This window comes from Camelus dromedarius, chromosome 5 (genome assembly GCF_036321535.1).
Source record: "Camelus dromedarius isolate mCamDro1 chromosome 5, mCamDro1.pat, whole genome shotgun sequence".
NCBI lineage: Eukaryota > Metazoa > Chordata > Mammalia > Artiodactyla > Camelidae > Camelus > Camelus dromedarius.
In genome coordinates, this window is record NC_087440.1 from 31,465,081 (window position 1) to 31,484,615 (window position 19,535).

A 19,535-nucleotide genomic window follows, 5' to 3' on the forward strand; every position below is an offset into this window, starting at 1 on the left:
GGCTTTTGGAAACACAAGAAATAGCTAACTGACAGACCAGGGGTTGGGGGAGGGTCTCTGGCTTTATTTTTCTGCTGTGCAGAATCCTATTTTATATTTTTTACCACCTGCTTAGTTAATACATTTTATTATGAAAAAAGAAAAAGAAAAAAAAAGGAATAGCTAATTGTCCATCCCTGTGCTGCTTAGGGAGCCAGGGCTGGGAACTATTGCCTCAGAAGCCATTTTGCTTTCTCAGGCAGATGGAATCTAAACAATTCTCAAAAGCCAGCTCTCCAGTCTTGGTTGAAGCCATGGGGTATGTTTCTCAAATTTCAGTCATTTAAGATGAAGGCTTTCCTTGGTACATGATTTACTTGTTCCTAACTCTGCCCCTTCACCTTTCTCTTTGTTGCATTTTCCAAAGTTCTATCTCAAACTCACCTCTACAAAACTGAATCAAATCTGCCTTCCCTACCACAGCTCCAACTTGTGATGCCTGATTCACTTCTCTTGGTCCTCTATCACATTTTTTTGCACTTCCTGTTACTTTATATTCTTAGATTTTTTGTGTGTGTGTTCACTATCATCTATAGGTTATAAACATTGAGAATAGGGTCCATTTCTTTTTTTTTTAAATTATTGTCACTATTTAAAACACAATCTAGTATGGTTTAAGACAAATACCTAATTAAATGAGCAAATGCTGAATGCCATAATAAATATCAGGAAGAACTATTTTGAGATGATTGATGTTCATTTCCGGATGCTACTAACTACAAAAGGATAATGTGCTTTCATATATGAGAGAGAGCTGGCAGTTGCCACCTTAACCAGGCAATCAAACTCAGCATAAGTAATGGTGAGACGTTCTGACCTGATATGGCTCCAGGGTGATGTAATGTGAAGTACGTAATGTCATCTATTAAATATTCTTTGCAAGAATGTGCAACCTGAATCTAATAAAGCCAATAGACCTACTTCCACTTTATAGGAAACGTAGGCTTATACCACTGTCCAACAGAACTTTCTGCAATGATGTACGTGTTGTCTGTCTACAGGAACTACCAATCTAGTGAGAGCTGAATTTTATTTCATTTTAAGTAACTTAAATTTGAATTTAAATAACTATATGTGGCTAGCGGCTACTATACTGGACAGCAGAGGAACAAGTTCACCACCACAGGAAACAATTAGACAGTGGGACATTCTACAAGGTAACTGGCCTGGATTTTTCAGAAAGTCAATTTCCTTAAAACAAAAAAAGAATGATCTACTTTAAAAGAAACTGTCCAAATGGAATACATGAATCTTTATTGAACCCTAGATCAGGAAAAAAAAAAAAATGAGGAAACCTGAATATGACTTGGAGAATAGATTTTATGAAATTATTGATTTTTAAGTGTAATAATTTTATTAGTTACAGGCATTGCCCTTATTTTTAGGAATTGTCAGCTTAAGTATTTAGGGAATGAAATGTCATAATGTCTGCAACTTACTATAAAATGGTCCAGGAAAAGAAGTCTGTATAACTCTTTCTATACAGAGAGAGGAGGCAGAAGGAAAGAGGGAGAGAGAGAAAAGCAAAATGTTAGTAATTGTTGAATCTAGGTTAAGAGTATCCTTGTGTTTATCAGACTATTCTTTCAACTTTTCTGTAGGTTTGAAAACTTTCCCCTAAAAAAGCTAGGTTAAAAAAATTTACAGAACTAAGCAATATTGACTATTTCTGAGTTTTTGCAATAATCTATGTTGGGCTGCATCCTGCGGCCCACAAGCCTTGTAGTTGCCGAGACTCAATTCAAGACTGAAGAAAAGCCTGGAGACAGTGACAGAGACATCAATGGTAATTGGACAGGGGTCTTACACATCGACAGCAAAAGGTCCTGGAGCGACACCTCACCGCGGTCGGCAGACGGCAGGCAGGACATGGCAGCAATCTTCGCAGCTTGGGGAAGAAGGAGGCTACAATTTATAGGGGGAATTGACATCAGGTTGGCTCATCAGTTACCACGGAAACCAGCAGCTGGGGTATGTCCCTCACAGCCCCTCAGATTAAGGACCATCTCGAGGTTAGACGTTTTCCTTTAAAAAACTAGCAGGTTCTGGCTTAATGATTAGAACGAGCGCTAGCTGGGGCAGGAGGTAAACACGTTCACATGAGTAGGGTGCAGGCAATGAAGGTGGAATAGGGGATGTACAGGGAACAAGAGCACAGCCACATAGGAGAATAGCTCCCTACCCACCTTAGTATCCAGCACTCCTCGGGAGAGTATAGTTCTTCCAGAGCAAGCCCGGTTTCAATCCACTCCTGCTCTCTAAGGACGAAGGCTCTCTGATTCCACATGGGCAGGTGGGCACTCCTATCGCCGCCCTGTGTGTAAGCATATGGGTCCGTCCCTGGACCCACTCAGTTCCCCATCCTTATCCATATAGCTTTTCATGTTCTTTTTCTGTCTTTGCCCAAAGGAAAGTGACTAAAATCCTAAGACACGACATCATGACTTTATTCAGGAGATAATTAAATATGGTACAGGGCTGACACTGGCAAATAGCTGTACATAAAATTATATAAATCTGTTAGATTTTCCAGAAGAGACTCAGTCATTGTAAACAAGGAAGAAAAATCAGGAGGGAGAGCTTAAACAACTGCAGTGTTCCTAGCAAGCATCCCCACGCTCCCGTGGGTGAAGACGGCCTCAGGTGGAGGTGGTCCTTTCAGCAGGAGGAGGAGGAGGCACCCCTGTGCAGAAGCCACGCCTTCACCAACGCTCAGCGGCAGGCCTTGCTGAACTCCTGGAGGGCCCAGCGCTTGTTCTCAGTTGCCTGCTTGAGTTGGGTGTACTCTTTTACCAGCATCTCGAACTCCTCCCCAAGGACCTCGTAGGTGTTTAGGACCTGTCGGGACTTCTCCATGTCCTGCTCTTGTAGGCGAATGGCCCCCTCCAAACGGTCCCTAAGAGCCCAGGCACAGAGGATACAATATAAGGATCTGGCCCCTCAGAAAGTAGACAAGAATGGGAACACGTTAAAATGAATGAGCCTGGTGGGGAGGGTATAGCTCAGTGGTAGAGTGCATGCTTAGCACGCACAAGGTCCTGGGCTCAATCCCCAGTACCTCCATTAAAATAAATAAATAACCCTAATTACCTTCCCCCACCTCCAAAAAGAAGTCTTAAAAAAAAAAAAAAAAAGAAAGAAACTAAAAAAAAAAAAAAAAAAAAAAAAAAGATCCTGGAGGGTATGGGAACCAGCTCTGAATAGCTGTACCAGGCTCCTGGGAGTACTCACCTAATGAGACGATGAACTTCCACTTTCTCAGCAGTGTAAGTGTCAGACAAAATCTTTAGCTCTTCCATCCTGACCAAGGGAAAAAGGAACTGTCAAGATGAGGCTCCCTAGGACTGGGACACGGGACCTGCCCATGGTCAAGGTATGGGCTGAGCAGTGACCGGATAAACAAGGTCATTCTGAATTCCTGAGCAATTGGGCTCACAGTAAAGCACCTATTTCAGAAGGCTTTGAAATAAAAGACTCAAGACTGTTGAAAGCTTTGGGGTAATCCAAAGGCTAATACTGCTATGTGACACTTACTGAACACCCACAGGGCGGAGAGGAGAGAGATGAGGGCGAGGGTTGGAGGGGCTGGTGTGTGAGACAGAGTCCCTCAGACCCACGGGGGTCCCAGCTCACCGCAGCTTAAGGATCATGGCGCTGCACTTGATCTCTAGGTACTGGGCATTGATGCGGTCCAGCTCAGACTGAGTCTTCAGCCGGTGCTCCTGAAGGAGCCTCTGCAGCAAAGCCAGGCAGCGCAGAAGCACCTGAGCCCCCAGGAGGCAGGAGGAAGAGGGTGGCAACAGAAGACAGTAAAAAAGAAGGCAGGTCAGAAATTCTTGGCTTCCCCAGAGGGGCCCCGGGGTCAGGATGAAAGAGCAAGGAGGCTGCCCCCCACCCGGGCAGACCTGGGAGTAGGTGGCACTCTTCTTCTCCAGCAGCACCGTCTGCTCCTTCTGCCGGCTCTTGGCATCCTGGCACTGCTGCTTCTCACCCACCAGGACCTCTGCGAGGTTCCACACCTTTGCTGCCTTCAGGGTTTCACTGTCTGAATCTGGGCAAAGAGACAGAGGGCTGGACAGGAAGACCCTGATTGCTCCTGCCCTTCTAAGGCCACTTTTCAGTGCCCCTATCCTACATCTCACCCTACAAATTCTGTCTTCCTCCAGACTTTCTTCTGATGGCCTGTTAAAAATGGCCCTGTTCTCATAAATGAGTTCTCTCTACTCTTACTTTTGATTCCAGACTTGGCCCTTAATTCTTCAATCATAGAAATAGAGACAAGGCGAACACCTATCAGCCTGAACTTTCCTCCCTATTTTATTCTGATTCTCTTGAGAAGGACGAACTCATCCTTTCCTGCAGCAAGAGGACACTGCTGCTCGGCACCTGGCCGAAGAAAAGGAGTCCTTACAAAATCCCTTGCTTTTGTTCTGCTGGCAAGGAGACAGACAAATAAACATTTCCAATGCTTCCCAGCTTCTGTCCCAAATCTAAAATTCAAACACATTATTCTCAAAAGGCTCTCAAAAGGCTCTCTGAAGGCCAGCTGTGAACACAGAGAGCCGGCACACACCTGAACTGGGATTGTGGTAGCAGAGCAGAGTGAAACATTTCTTCTTGAGCTGCTCCTCCACTTCCTGCGGGAGCCGGGCTCTCATCCACACAAAGTCCTAGAGCCAATCGAATTAGCACAGGATAGAATGACTATCAAGATCCCACACTGATGAAAATGTGAGGACCTAGGGGCGCAGAAAGCAGCTCTCTGGAGAGCAGTGTGGCAGTAGGTGCCAGTGCGTTCTATGTGTGAATCTCCCGACCTGCTCATCTCACTTCAAGCACAAACACTCGGGAAATAACCACACAAGGGCAAAGACACATATGAACTAGCCTGCTCATATCAGTGTGGTTTCTAACAGCAAAAATGTAGAAATAGCCTTAAATTACTATCGATCAATAAAGTTAAGCTAGGGAACTATATTCAATACCTTGTAATAACCTATAATGATAAAGAATATGAAAAATAATATATATGTGTAACTGAGTCAATATGCTGTACACCAGACTCTAACACAACATCGTAAATCAACTATCAATAAAGTATCAACTTCGATAAAATAAATAAATAAATAAGGTTAAACAAATTACACTACATCCATACAATGGAATCCTGTATGTGATTTAAACTAATGATATAATAAGAAGACTGAGCACTAACCATGTCCCTGGACACTGTGCTTAGAATGCTTCAGGAGGTATCTTATTTACAGTTATTTGAGAAATAATATATATACTTGAAAATAATAATATACTTTAAAAAAAGTCCAAAAATATACTACGTGAAAATGGATTATACTCTCTATACCAGCACAGAGGGTATAATACCATTCATGTCAAACTGTAGACAGTAATACTGCATTTATTGCTAAATGTAGTATTTCAGCTTTTACCTTCATCCTTGTAACGTTTTTCTTATTTATCTGAGTTCGACCCCCACGAACATGTATTGTTTTTACAGAAACAATAGAGCTTAACAACAACAACAAAAAATGTTTAAATATACGGGAGAAATTAAGCCATTTCGCTTCTTTAGTCCCAATATCTGCCCACCCCCAACCTCTGAGGGCGGCATGAGCTGCAGCAGGTCCGCCTTCTCCAGCCCGAGCAGTGGAGGTGCCTCCCCATCCTGGGTAGGACCTAAGAGCCGGGCCAGCTCAGTCACAAGGAGCCGCTGTTCAAGGGTCTCATGAAACTGAGAGAGAGAATAAAAGACAAAGAGGTTACTAGAAACCTTCTCCCATCCCACCTCCTCCATCCTCATGAACCAGTTCTTCACACGTTTTCAAAGTCCTCACATACGTCATCTCCTGCAGATAACTTTCCAGCTGCCAGTGCCTTCTCCTGTCAATCTTTCTTTTCCAAACCCTGACAACACACTTACCTCTTTTCCCATAACTATAGTCCCTTTCTTTTTGGACACCCATTATTCAAAGCTCCTATTTCCCCCAGATCATATAATCAGTTGAAGCCACAGCTGGCCTGGTCATTCCTACAGCTGGTACCAACATCCCTTTGATCTCTCCTGCCTCACCTTTTTGTCCTCAGAAGTTACACTTGTGTCTTGTGTCTTCACATAGTAGTCCACAAGCAGCTCTTGAATGACTCTCTGTAAAATCTCAGACCGCAACCATGTTGTCTTATGTAGTCGCACTTCCTTCCATGCCTAGGAAAAAAAAAAAAAAATCCCAGCTAGAACTCTCCCTCCGAGAAGTTTTCCTTCCTCCCTATCAGCCCTTCCTGCAGGGCTCTTACCTGAGCCTGCTCCTTTGCCAGGGTGAGGCTTAAGCCACTCTCATCCATGTGCTGTGAGAGACTCAGCAGCAGTTTGCTGAAGTGTGGGTTCTGTAACAGGTCCTCTTCACTCAGGTTACAAGGAGGAAGCTGTTTGCTGCACACTTAACGGCACATCCCCGAGAGGGACAGAAACATAAAGAAGGTATGGACTCTTAATTTATATAATTGGGCATAACTCTTAGCTTAATAGTCATGTGCAAAACCCCCCTAGGTTTCTGGTAGGGGAGTTTTCTAAATCTAATAAAATTTTTTAAGAAATCCACAAATAAACTAGAGGCAATACTCAAAGTAACAAGCATTTATATTATATACAGGACATTAATCAAGAATTAGGGAATGAGTCTCTTAAAAAACTAAGATCTTAGAAAATGGAAATGCAGTTGGAAAATATTAGACAAACCGAATCAAGAATAAGGAATTCTTTGGTAGGAATCACCACAGTACCTAAATGCCTCATTCACACAGAATAACTAGAGTTCTTGAGGAAGGGGAAAAAAACACATGTAAAGTTTCAACTTTGGATGTGATCTCTAGTCACATAAGCAAGACTGAGAGAAGGTATATTCTTAAGAGTAAATAAAAAATTTAGCTAACCAAATTCTCCTTATTGTGAATAGAGTTGAGTAACCCACGTGGATGCAGAACAGCACACACACAAGAAAACGTGCAAAAAACTGGGATCCTATGGTCATTCCATATGCTCAAGGGGCTTTTTTCCCCTCTCTCTTTTCTCACATGCTTGCTGCTAGGTTCTCCTGTTTTAGTCCTAATTACCAAACACTTAAATTTCCTTCTTTGGACCATCACACCAAAGTCCTTTTAGAGAATAAGAAATCTCTTTGGGGGTGTAAAGAAAAGGGAATCCTCCCTACACTGTTGGTGAGACTGTAAATTGGTGCAGCCACTATGGAAAACAGTATGGAGTTTCCTTAAAAAACAAAAAGTAGATTTACCATATGATCCAGCAATCCTACTCCTGGTCATATATTCAGAGAAAACTCTAATCCAAAGATAATACATGCACCCCAAAATTCACAGCAGCACTATTTACAACAGCCAAGACATGGAAGCAACCTAAATACTCATCAGCAGATGACTGGATAAAGAAGATGTGGTATATGTATACAATGGAATACTACTCAGCCATAAAAAGGATGAATGTCATTTGCAGCAACATGGATGGACCTAGAGATTATCATACTAAGCGAAGTAAGTCAGACAGAGAAAGACAAATACCATATGCTATCACTTATATTTGTGAAATGTAAAATATGATACAAATGAACCTATTTACAAAACTGAAAGAAACTCACAGACATAGAAAACAAATTTATGGTTACCACAGGGGAAAGTGGGAGAGGTTGGGGTAATTTAGGAGTTTGGGATTAGCAGATACAAACTATTATATATAAAATAGATAAATAACAATGTCCTACTGTATAGCACAGGGAACTATACTCAGTATCTTGTAATAAACCATAATGGAAAAGAATATAAATATGTAAATAACTGAATCACTCTGCTGTACACCAGAAACTAATACAACATTGTAAATCAACTATATTTCAATTAAAAAAAAAGAAATCACTCTTTTTTCCCTCCAAGGCATTGAAAGATCAATATGGAAATGGTCAAAATATAGAAGATTTAATTCTCAAAGGATTCAAGATATAGAAAGGATTTGATATATGGAAAGAATTCAAGATATGGAAAGATCTGAGATTTTAGAGAACAAGATATGAAAAAATTCAAGACACAGGGAGGAAGGTTGCCTTTAAAAAGTTCACTGGCCACCTGTGTCTTCAGGATATGCTTGCTAACATAGCATGGGAGCATCTTGAAATTTAAGTCTAGCACAAGCAGGGACTGAACAGGAGTCGGTGTAACCTGTCTTCCAGTAAGAGTGTTTAAGAATTTCATGTTTTCTAGTTTCCCTAGAAACTTAGGCTTCTGTGAGAGAAACCATATTGGTGAACATTATAAATCCTTTTTATTATAGAAGGCAAGAGCAGGGATAAAATCTCTCTGGGTAAGTTCTCAAACCTGTTGCAAATGGCTACCCTTACCTTGCTGCAGTATTTCCATCCCTTCTCCAGGTGAGCAGAAATCCCCGGATGCCATCTGATTTTCTTGAGATTCTTATCTGTGGAACCGACTAAAAGAAAACAGAAAGATAAATAAACCAGCTGGCTGCTCTAGGGAGAAAACTACCTTGGATTTGAATTTCTATTGTCTGCAAGCTGGGGAGGATGACCCTCAGGGATGCTTCTTACAGGGAAGGACTGTCTCACACATCCTGGGTCCTGTCTGAAAAGGAGCCTCCTTGGGAAAGAAAACTTGCCAATTCACAAGTCTAAACAAAAGGGTGTCTGCTCCCCCCCTCCATTATGTGTAAGGTTAAAACTAACCTGCTGCTTTCTAATTATGAGTGAACTGGGGGAAAAGGTGGGGTGGGAATCAAAGGTCTGCTTTTTCTCTCCAGTCAAATAACTCAGCTATCAAATTCCACAATAATTTCTTGCACTTCTTTAAATTGTCCTTTCATCTGAGATCTGTTGGCAGTTTTTGATCATGAACTCTAAAAACATCCTTCAGGAGTGACAAATCATTCCACACTTGGACAACACCAACTGGTTTTCACATAACAGCATTAATAAAGAGCACCTGGAGGAAAGAGCATTACAATTAGACTGACAGGGAGGTCAGTGCCAAAAGAAACGCAAAGGTGTGTTAATGCGGCTGAGGCCTGGACGCGACGTGAGCTGTCGGTGTTTTGCCAGAACACGTACACTGAAAAGAATGACATCAACACAAAGGGGCAGTAAAGATGGGCACAGTTTGGACTTTGGAAACAAAATTCTTCCCTTGACATTATTTCCCCCTTTTTTTCTTCCACCCCCTCCTCTCTGTAAAGTATCAAACTCCAAAGGGCAGCTGAGACTCCCAGAGCAGAACAGACACAGAAGGTTATTATGATTTAACACTTCATGTTCACAGAACATTTGGTTTACTCCCTCGTTTTATGAGTAACATCAAAGTAACTACTCATTTGTTTTGTAACACGGTCTAGAGGGGGACGCAGCTGACGACGAGTCGGAATGCTAGGACTTAATTTGCAGCTCAGCCGTTGCTTCTCTGTGAATTTAAGGGAAAGGCTTTTGTGCGCCGAACTTTTTTCCACCTGCAAAAGTGAGATAACGATTCCTGCCTTGGAAGAGACATTAAGAATTAATAACACAATCGACTTGTCAACAAAAGCCACTACTTAGTTAAGCTCAGTGTTTTAGCAATTCTGTGTATCACTGATCTAAGCCTACAAATAAATTGTGCAGGCAAATTTCGCCCAAGGAAATGAGGACCAACCCAAATTTCAAAAAAGTCAGCTGTTCTTCCCTCCCTAGGGGAACTACCCACTTGGGGTTTTTTAGGGTGTTTTTTTTTTTTTTTACTCTTTTAAAGCGTTACAGGGCGTGAACGGTGGCGGCAATCAGGCTCGATTCTCCACCCTTTGCACTCAGACGTGTTAAAACGCTGCTACAAGGACCCAAGCATTTAAATGTTCTGACTCAGGCGTCTTTTAAATTCTTTGAGCTGTCTTTACACGCTGCACTGAACGTTAAATTGATTTTACAGGTATTTTCACAAGATGTGACCCTTACAGGGCCCTAGATGAATCAAAATGCGGATCGGGCTCTCCGGCGCCTACTTTCCTTCCGTCTGGACGGCCAAGGATTCCCAAGGGCGAGGGCAGACGGGGGACTCGGGGCCGGAGACCGGGGAACTGCCCGATTGACCCTCCCAGCGCTCCTCCTCCCCGCAGCGCCGCCCGCCGACCCTCCGATGCAAACCTGCACAGCATGGGGCAGCGGAAGCTCCCGAGGCAGGGCCGAGGGGGCTGGGCTGGGCTGGGCAGGCCGACGACGGCAATACCGGGCGCCCGCCCGCGCCCGGGATCCGGAACCTGCCCCTCGGGCCAGGCGCAGGGGCTGCGGGAAGCTAGGCCCGGGAGGACCGCGCGGGAGGCCGCGCGGGAGGGAGGAGAGGGCGGGGCCACGCTCGAAGCGGGAACGGCAGGCCCCGCCCCTCCCCGGGCGCGGGCCCTGAGACCCCAACCGCCTGCGAACCAGGTCTTGGAGGCCAGGCTGGGAAAGGGGGTCGTCGTAGGAAGACTTCTTTGCCTTTCTCCTGGGTACCTACCCCTGTTGAGAGCAGACACTGAGAAGATGGTAATAATGGCCAACTTCTACTGAGGGCCTACGATGAGTCAGACACTCTGCCAAGCGTTTTATTCGTCTTGCCCCGCCCCGTTGAGTTCTGACGGCGTCCTGTGAGGAAGTCTCTCTCATACCCATTTCACAGAGGGAAAAACTAAGGCGCAAAGAGGTTAAATGGCTTGTTCAGGGTCGCGGCTTGCAGCGTGTAAACCTGACCCAAGGGACCTCTGAGCCTTCCCAGACCTGCTGCCCATCCGGAGCCTGCCTGCGCGTCTCCTCACTCAGGCGCCAGCCCTGCCCCTTGGGGGTGGGCTTCCTCTCCGATTTCCTCCCCCAGGCTCCTCCTCTGCCCTCTCCTTTACCTCTCATCCTTCATTAATGCCTCTCTCTGTCTTCTTCTTCTTCTTTTTTTTTTTTTTTTAACTATAAGGACATTTATTGTTTGCTTAACAAGAAGTCTGGAGCTGCGTGTCCCGAGGCTTTTACTAGCTCCCTAGTACCAAGGTTCTTTGCAGTTCTCTTTGCAATCCCCTCATGGTCACAAGGTGGCTCAGAAGTCCAAGAAGTACATCCTATCAACAGCACCCCAAGGAGGAAGGAAGGGGAAGAGCCTTCTTCCTATAACAGTCAGGGAAGAAAGTCTCCCTGAAGCACCAGCTGACTTTCCCATATGTCTCGCTAGCCAGATTGGGTCATCTGCCCATCCCTAGACCAATGAGCCGGAGGATGTCTTTTCATTTGCCCCCCAGATCCACGTTCTGCACTTCAACACCCTAGGTAGAAGGTAAGGACTACTAAGGACTTAAGTGTTCCCATATTCCCTGACGGGTTCCAGCCAATGGGGGATCCCAGCAGGAAGTGGCTGGGAGAGAAGATAGTGATGGGAGGAGGAGGACAGTTCTCCTGACTTCCTTTCTGGCCTTGACCTCAGGCTGGCTATGGACTTTGACCAAAGTTCATTGCTCCTCTCAAGGAGGTCTCCGCACCTCTCTTTATCTTAATCCCTGCCATACTCTTTTTTCAGAGCTGACTGGAACCTTGTCATTAGGTGAATTTTTTTAAAAGTATTTGATGCTAAGTATATTGCACCAAGGTTATCAAATCTCTTGCATCAGAGAAGAAGCTGACTGCTGGTGTTGGGAAGGAATCTCAGGGCTGGGTGTGCTGGGTGGCAGAGAACTGAACCTTTCCTTCTAGTCCCAACTAGAGAATTCTGCTAGCAATATATAGAGGAATTGTGTGATCCAGTGCAGAAATTTTATATCCCTGGTCATCTTGTCAACTGCCACCTTTCATGCTTAATATTAAAGTGCTGTCATTTTCTCAGGCTTTTAAAAATCATTTATGCTTCCTCGGTTCTGTATTGCAGCATCATTAAATACCAGGCATAATGTCCCTAACAAACGGCACTTGGAACAAAATAGCGAGCACGCTTTGGTGACTCAGAGCTGATCAGAAATCTACTGAAATTTCGTGTCTCATATTTGCCAAATTTTCTAAAATGGTACTACAAAGCTCTGGCTCAGCTGCTGTTAAGGTACTTGGGGAATGAGGAGGTAAAGGAAGCAGAGGCTCCTCTTCAGGTAGGAGGGGAGTGGGGAGAGCCATGGGAAGCCTTGAATTGGATCAAACCGTCATGTGCAATTATCTGTTCCATCTCTGTCTCTAACACTGTGCGACCTTGGGTTTCAGGTTCCTTATCTGTCAAAAGGAGGAACTAACATATTTCTAGCTCCTCCAATCTCATAGTGTTGATGTAATGATCAAATGAGATAATGGCTGAGCAAGTGCTTTGGAAAGACTATCAAAGTGAGGTGTTTTAAAATTGACACTTATTAAGCACTTATTAAGTGTCTTGGGAGAGACACAAAGATAAATAGGACCCAGTCCCTGCCCTGAAGATGTTCATAATCTGGTTGAGAAAGTAAGACACACATATGAAAAGCAAATAATACAAGGCAGCAAAGAGGTGTCAAAAGCACAGTTTAGATTACAAATACCAAAGAAACTTGAGGAAGGTACGGAACTCTTTTCTGCAGGAACAGATAGGAAAGACTATGAAATAAGTCTTATCTTACCTGGACCTGAAAGGAGAGAAAATTTGGATCATTTAGAATGGAGGCAACATCCCAGCAAGTGGAGGCAGAGACAGGGCGTCCAAGCTGCATTCTGAGTCTAAGAGGAGACTGGACCAGGTGAAGTGAAAGGCTTCATAGGCCGGTTCTACATAGGACTAGAAAGTTGAACCTATAGATCATCCCGGCAGTTAAAACTGCAGCAAAATATTGAACAAGGACTTTACAATCAGATGCCATCTGGTGTCCCTGAGCAATAAAGAATTGCACAAGAGGCCCTAGAATTCATCCCCTCTCCCTCCCTATCTTTTTGTTTTGGATTTTTCAAAAAACAGCTTTATTGAGATATTTCGGCATATAGTATTGAAAGTGTACGTTCATTAGGTTTTGACCTAACTGTACATCTGTGAAACCATCACCACAATCAACATAGTGAACACAGGCATCATTCCCTAAGTGATTACTTGTGCCCCTTTATAATTCCTCTTTCTGGCCCCCCAACCACCGATCTGCTTTGTGTCACTATAGATTAGTTTGCACTTTCTAGAATTTTATATAAATGGAATCAAATAAAGACATACTCTTTTTTGTCTGGCTTCTTTCACTCAGTATAGTTAATTCTGAGTTTCATACATGTTGTTGCTAGTACCAATAGTTCTTTTTTTTTTTTTTAGTTCATATCTTTTTATGTTGGGAAGTACTATATGGAATCCTCTTTAAAACCTTAACTTGTTTGGGTTTGTATTTAAGGAGGTGCTTCCTTCATGACCCCAAGGTACCTATCTCGGTGCTTGGCGTATATAAGCACTTATCTGTTGAAAGGTTAAATTTTTGACCATCCCCACAGTGCCAATACCTTTTACAGTTTTGTTTATTCCGTGGAATGGCCTTTATAGTCCTGTCTCTTCATCACTGTTGTTCATCTCACCTTCTGCTATACCATATGCAAAATACAATCATTCACTTCTTAAATGTTTTTTAGTGATAAAGCCAAGAACATGCTCAAGTATTTCTGAGCTAGTTTCTGCTGGGGGGGTTCCAGGGAGGGGGTGGTATAGAAAGATAAATAAGACATAACTCCTGCCCACAATCTAGCTCTACCTTCTTGAAGACATTGCTCTTGATCAAATATTCAAAAAACATTCATGTATATGTATTTTTAAGGGTTTTTTTCCTCAAATCTTTTTTTTTCCCTTTAAGATGAAACCTTTTAAAGTTTTATTTATTTTTTTAATGGAGATACTGGGGATTGAACCCAGGACCTCGTGCATACTAAGCATATGCTCTACCACTGAGCTATACCCAGCCCCACCATGTATGTTTTTAACTTGATGATAAATGTAAATGGGAGTCTGTGAAAAAGTCTACTTACCCTTTCAGCTTTGGACCATTCCTTTGCTGCATTGTTTAGATTTACAGAGAAGAATGCAGATTTGCTGAGAGCATTGTAGGGACTCTGCCTCCCATACTCTAGCCAGGAAACAAAATGGCACTCCAAAGAGAGAGGTTTCCAGTGAGCATTTAGTATTCTACTTATCGAACTAATGGAAACTTTTGACTAGACTGTGTTCCCCCACTGAAAAGTTATGGAACCACACTTAACTGAGCAATTGTTTAGAAAAATGAAAAAAAAAAAAAAAAGAAGCCATACCACTTTGAAAGTATCTGAAGACAAGTAGCTGGAATATATTATGGTATTATGGACTCAGAAGCTAGTTTCAGGAATAAAAAAATTTGCAGGCAGTCAAGAGATTTTAGAATTATTTTCAAGGGTGTTCACTGGAAAATGAAGGTATTCAGAGCCACAAATATTGATGATTAAGCTAGAAAATGTCATGCCCATTGTAAGTACATGATTTAAGGAGAAAACAAGTGGATAAAGAAAATACGTAATCAACCTATGACATCAAATGAAAAATTTAGAACAAATGTTCATAATGTGGCATTTTTGCAACTGCTTAACCCTTCCAAGGGGATTTCAAACCCAGCCCTCATGGCTTCAAGGGTTGCCTGTCTGTTCATGGAAACTTTTGTCATACAATCTGGAATAAGCCTGATTTTACTCTGAGACGCTATTGTGAACTAGGATATAAACAAGGCCTGGTAGGAAATTTGGGATCTCAAAGAAAAGCTGAGAAATTTGGCTCAAAAAATGGGACAGATTGAAACATTTTTTACCAAAGGAATATGAGACAGTTAAAGAAAATTGATTTAGAAGAAAACTCATATCGTTTTAAGAAGCTGGACGTGAAGCACAACGTGTTCTGTTCTTGTTATAACTGATCGAGTGAGCTGCTGTAATGTGCAAACACGTGCCAGGCTGATAAAGTATTTCCTTGGAGTTTAAACTGATGATGACACTGTCTTATATTGAGCTGCATATGAAAGAGATTTTCTTCTTTAAAAATTGTGTCAGAACCGGTGGGAGAAATAAACCTACCACGGGGCATTTGGAGTTTCATGCTTGGAAAGAACATACACTGTAAATTTTGAAATGTCTCTTATGATCAAGGTGTTACGGGAAAAAAAAAAAAGCCAATCCTTGAGGAAGTTAACAATTTAGTATACTTTCTATATTCCATTTACTAAAGAGAAATTTTGCTAAACTAATTTACAGTATTCAACCATGGTAGCTAAGTAGATTAGGTATTACATCTGGGTTTCCCATGACTGGGTTGCCTTATAAAAAACCCAGGCACAGATATTTCTGGAATGCATGCTTTGCTTGGGTAGCATTTCGAAACTAATTTATTGGTATTTTCAAATGATTAATAACGTGAGGCTCTCTGGATGGGGAGCCCTTGATCATCCAAGTCAGGGGTTACTGACTCTAAAGTCTACAGGAGCCAGGCAGCTGATTAATGTGCAAAGGACACAGACTAACGGGTGGTAGGGACTATGACAAACTAAGGAGAGAGTATGCCAAATAAAGGAGCAGCCGTCACTCAGTTTCAACCAATTGTTGCCGTGTGGGAATGGAAGCCCAGGGGTGACAGATCTGATTATTCAAGAAACCTTAGAAACCCAGCTCTTTGTGTATAATATCCAGATTTTTATGTGAAATCCCCGAATTATAAATATTGCCAACCAGTTATTTTATTTGTAACAGCTAAAATTATTGTCACAGAGGCAGTTCATGCATTGTCTAAAAATAGGAAACGTAGGCCAGCAACAAAACATTCTCACCACTCAGATCACCACTGTTAACACCTCAGTGCATATCCTTTCAGATCTTTTTTTAGTCATAAATATATAGGCATTTAAAAAAGCAAAATATGATTACCCTGTACATACGGTTTGGGAACTCGTATTTATTTAATGATTTTGACCTTTCCATCTCAGTAAATTTTCATCCCACCTAATCCCCTGTCCATATTACAACATTTCCAGTTGGCCCCAAATATCTTTTATAGCAATTTGTTTAAACCAATAGGGAATCTAGGACCTTGCCTTGTATTATTATTATATACCTTAAGTCTCTTTAATCTAGCAGTTTTGACTTAAAAAAAAAATCACACTGACCTGCTGAAGAGAGCTGGACAGTTGCCCTGCAGAGTGCCTCCCCTTCTAGATTTGTCCAGTTGCTTCCTCCCAGGGTACTTTAGTTTGCTCCTCGATCCTCAATATTCCTGTAAACTGCACATTTTATCTGGTACTTTTAGGATGGAGAGGAGCTAGAATATACCCTAGCTTGGGTTATGAATTTTTTGGCATTCTTTTTTATTGAAATATAGTCCATTTACAATATTGTGTCAATTTCTGGTGTACAGCATATTTCATTCATACAGATACATACATATAATCACTTTCATATTTTTTTCATTATAGGTTACTGCAAGATATTGAATATAGTTCCCTGTGCTATACAGGAAGAAACTTGTTTATCTATATTATATACAGTAGTTAGCATCTGCAAATCTCAAACTCCCAATTTATCCCTTCCCACCTCCTTTACCTCCTGGTAACCATAAGTTTGTTCTCTTATGTCTGTGACTCTGTTTTTGTTTTGTAAGTAAGTTATTGTCTTTTTTTTTTTAAGGTTCCACATATGAGTGATATTATATGGTATTTTTCTTTCTCTTTCTGGCTTACTTCACTTAGAATGATGATCTTCAGGTCCATCCATGTTGCTGCAAATGGTATTATTTTATTCTTTTTTATGGTTGAGTAGTGTTCCATTGTATGTATACATACCACAGCTTCTTTATCTGGGTTATGTGTTTGTCTCACACCAGAACGGGTCTACTGGTTAATGGTACCAAGACTGATTTCAGGAAATGAGTGATGACAGTCTGATCCCTCCAACATACAGTGGAATTTTTGGCCCCAGGACCCTAAACTGATAGTTACTTGGCACTGTGTGAATGTGCAGTTGTCCACCAATCATTTCACCTATGGTTTTTAACACCACTTAATCATCTTTGTCAGAGTCAATAATTTTTATTAAAGTTCACAAAGTGCTGTTTCTCTAATTCTGTCATTCTTTCTACATTTATTCGCTGGCATTTTTTCCTCTTCAACTAGGGTTCAATTTATACTATAAAAAGTAACTCCCGGAGGGCCAAACTGAATGCATTTGGGGGCAGGATTTAGCCTATGGGCTGCCACCTTCTGACCTACACTCTAAGCCAGACCAAGTCTCACCCCGTCATCTGTACCCTGTGCATTAGGTCTTCTGTTTGTAACACTCAGTTTCTTTGCACTTGTTGACATGTTGCTTGTAATCTTCTCACCGCATTTTATGTGTGTATTTATCTCCCTGGCTAGACTGTGACCTCCTCAAGGACAGGGACTCTCCTGCAGTATATTTCCTTTGCTTCTCCTAATGTGCTTTTAAAGGTACTTTGGTGACTGCTAATTCTAATTAACAATAAAGCATTAGTAAGAACCAAAAGTTTTCATTATTGCCTCTTGTGTTCCCTTTCTTTCCCACTAAAGCTTGCCCTAATTGTCTATCATAGTGAAATGCTTGTCTCATTTACAGTTTACTTATGCCCTGGGAGTCCCTGTGAGGGGGAGAGTGGAGGGAAGAGGTGAAATAAGTTCTTTATTAGTCTTTAAAAGTTGGAAAGTCATTTTCCAGCTGTGTGACCTCAGGTAAGTCCCATCATCACTCAGAGTTTCTATTTCTTCATTCAGTAAGATAAGGTGACTGGGTTATCCCTAAACTCATAGCTCACTGCACTCAAACTCTCTTGGATACAAGCCTAACCAGTACCTTTTAGTAGATGTTCCTCCGAACCCCCTCCCTGTTTGGACAGTACTTGGCTCCCTTCCCAAGGTCAAACCTTAGGGCCTCCTTCCCAACCAGGGCCGAGTATGGATTAGTCCAAGGGCCCTGCACAAACAGTTGGCACAATTGGCCCCATCTCAGGTCTTCCTTGCTGCAAGGGAGGAGAGGATGGAGGGGATTGATTGGTTAGACCCTTGTCCTTATTGTGGACTCTCTCCCTTAGGGCTCTGAATGACCCCAGGCCAGCTTTGGGGTATGGGTCCTTCTAAAAAAACACAATTAAATAAAAATGCTTTAGCTGTTTTTTCCCCCCAATCCTTTAATCTCAGTCCTATTAGTCTCCTCCCCCTCTTTTTATTACCTTCCATATGGGTACAGTCTCAAGGACCTCATCCAACTGGCTCAGTGTGCCCAGAAATCGCTCTTTCTCCATGTCCTCCCTGACTAACGACAGTCTCCAGTCTGGTTATAAACGGAGTCTTACCATTTCCATGGCCGTGAGAGCTCCAGGCAGAAGGGGAACAGTCAAGTCCCTAAGGAGTAAGGCAGAGCGAACCACCACCAGCCTCACTCTTCACAACCACATTCAGGACCGTAGCGAATGGAGCCGGCCCCAGCAAATAGCTCAAGTCAGCTGTGAAAGCCAGACCTCTGTCCATGACTCTCGTCTAAAAGAGATACCAAATGGACTCAAAATTCCTCCATTTCCCCTTCCCCTGTCTCAGGCTTAGTGGCTGTTGGTGAAAATCAGGTGACAAATTGGCCAAATGAAGTCCACCTGTTGCTGTATCCTTGGCAACACCCCACGAATCTTTCAGTCGCAACAGGAAATAGTAAATAGAACTATTAAGGATGAGCAATCTCCTCGTGAACAGGAAGAAGTGACACTCTCGAGCTGCGGGGTACACCTGGGAGCCAGCCAGTGTGGGGTGGGGCGGCTGGGGCCGCTCTTACGCCACGGCCGGCCTTCCCAGGCCCATCTCATCAGATGTTAGCACTTGTTTTTCCTCAGGAAGGAGAGAGTAGCCCCAGTGGCAAAAGCAGGATCTTGGGGAGCCCCCAGGACTAAGACAGATGAGCACAGACCTAGAGGGGAATCAGCCAGTCAGGGACAGATGGAAGCTCAAATCAGAGTAAGAGACAAAGGGTCAGAGTGAAAGAGCGGACAAGACCCCCAAGAGTAAAAGAATTGAAGGGATGGATACAAAGCTATACATGCTTGTCTGGACTTCCCAGTTCTGGAGCAGCCTGGTGAGAAATTTTCCCTATCACAGAGTCTTTGTATGCACTTATTTAATAATAATAGTTCAGGAGAAGTGATCCCAGCTGTAGAACAAGTCATTTTGTTTCAGAGCATTTATCCTGATAGAAAAAAATAGTGCATTTCCCCCTCTGGCACTTGGTGGTGTGAGTCTGAACTCTTACTCTCACTCAGAGGCCTCTTCCATGCAATTCCCAGGTTGGCCGGCAAAGTCATCTTCGAATCCTCCCTAAATGTGGAATTTCTGTTCTCAAGAGTCATCATTTCCAACATGGAACGTTAAGTGGCGGAGAATGAAGACTAAGGATCAAAGATGATCAGATTAATTTGCCTAAAACCAATTCACCTAGAGATAGTCTGAA

General features: G+C 42.6%; 1 protein-coding gene across 3 annotated transcripts; it reads right to left on the minus strand.

The window, feature by feature from the left end:
* Positions 1-2,465: 2,465 nt before the first annotated feature.
* HAUS4 (HAUS augmin like complex subunit 4) lies at positions 2,466-10,735 on the minus strand. 3 transcript variants are annotated; one of them, XM_031452720.2, is made up of 10 exons: positions 10,588-10,735; positions 8,457-8,545; positions 6,349-6,491; positions 6,128-6,259; positions 5,654-5,788; positions 4,613-4,709; positions 3,945-4,090; positions 3,673-3,803; positions 3,271-3,339; positions 2,466-2,935 (listed from the first exon to the last, which is right to left on the minus strand). In XM_031452720.2, the coding sequence occupies exons 2-10, from the start codon at positions 8,509-8,511 to the stop codon at positions 2,752-2,754; spliced, it is 1,092 nt and encodes a 363-aa protein (XP_031308580.1). In that variant the 5' UTR covers positions 8,512-8,545; positions 10,588-10,735; the 3' UTR covers positions 2,466-2,751. The 3 variants fall into 3 exon arrangements, with proteins under 3 accessions (XP_031308580.1, XP_031308579.1, XP_031308581.1); XM_031452719.2 differs by lacking the exon at positions 10,588-10,735 and adding an exon at positions 10,239-10,414; XM_031452721.2 differs by lacking the exon at positions 10,588-10,735 and adding an exon at positions 8,799-9,754.
* Positions 10,736-19,535: the final 8,800 nt, after the last annotated feature.

What these genes read in the sequence shown, in the direction of transcription:
- HAUS4 (XM_031452720.2), bottom strand. Translation starts at nt 8,511, where the DNA reads ATGGCATCCGGGGATTTCTGCTCACCTGGAGAAGGGATGGAAATACTG. An exon ending in AGAGTGCCACCTACTCCCAG is followed by an intron (nt 3,804 to 3,944) that starts GTCTGCCCGGGT and finishes CTGGGGGCTCAG; the next exon opens with GTGCTTCTGCGCTGCCTGGC. An exon ending in GCCATGATCCTTAAGCTGCG is followed by an intron (nt 3,340 to 3,672) that starts GTGAGCTGGGAC and finishes TCCCTTGGTCAG; the next exon opens with GATGGAAGAGCTAAAGATTT.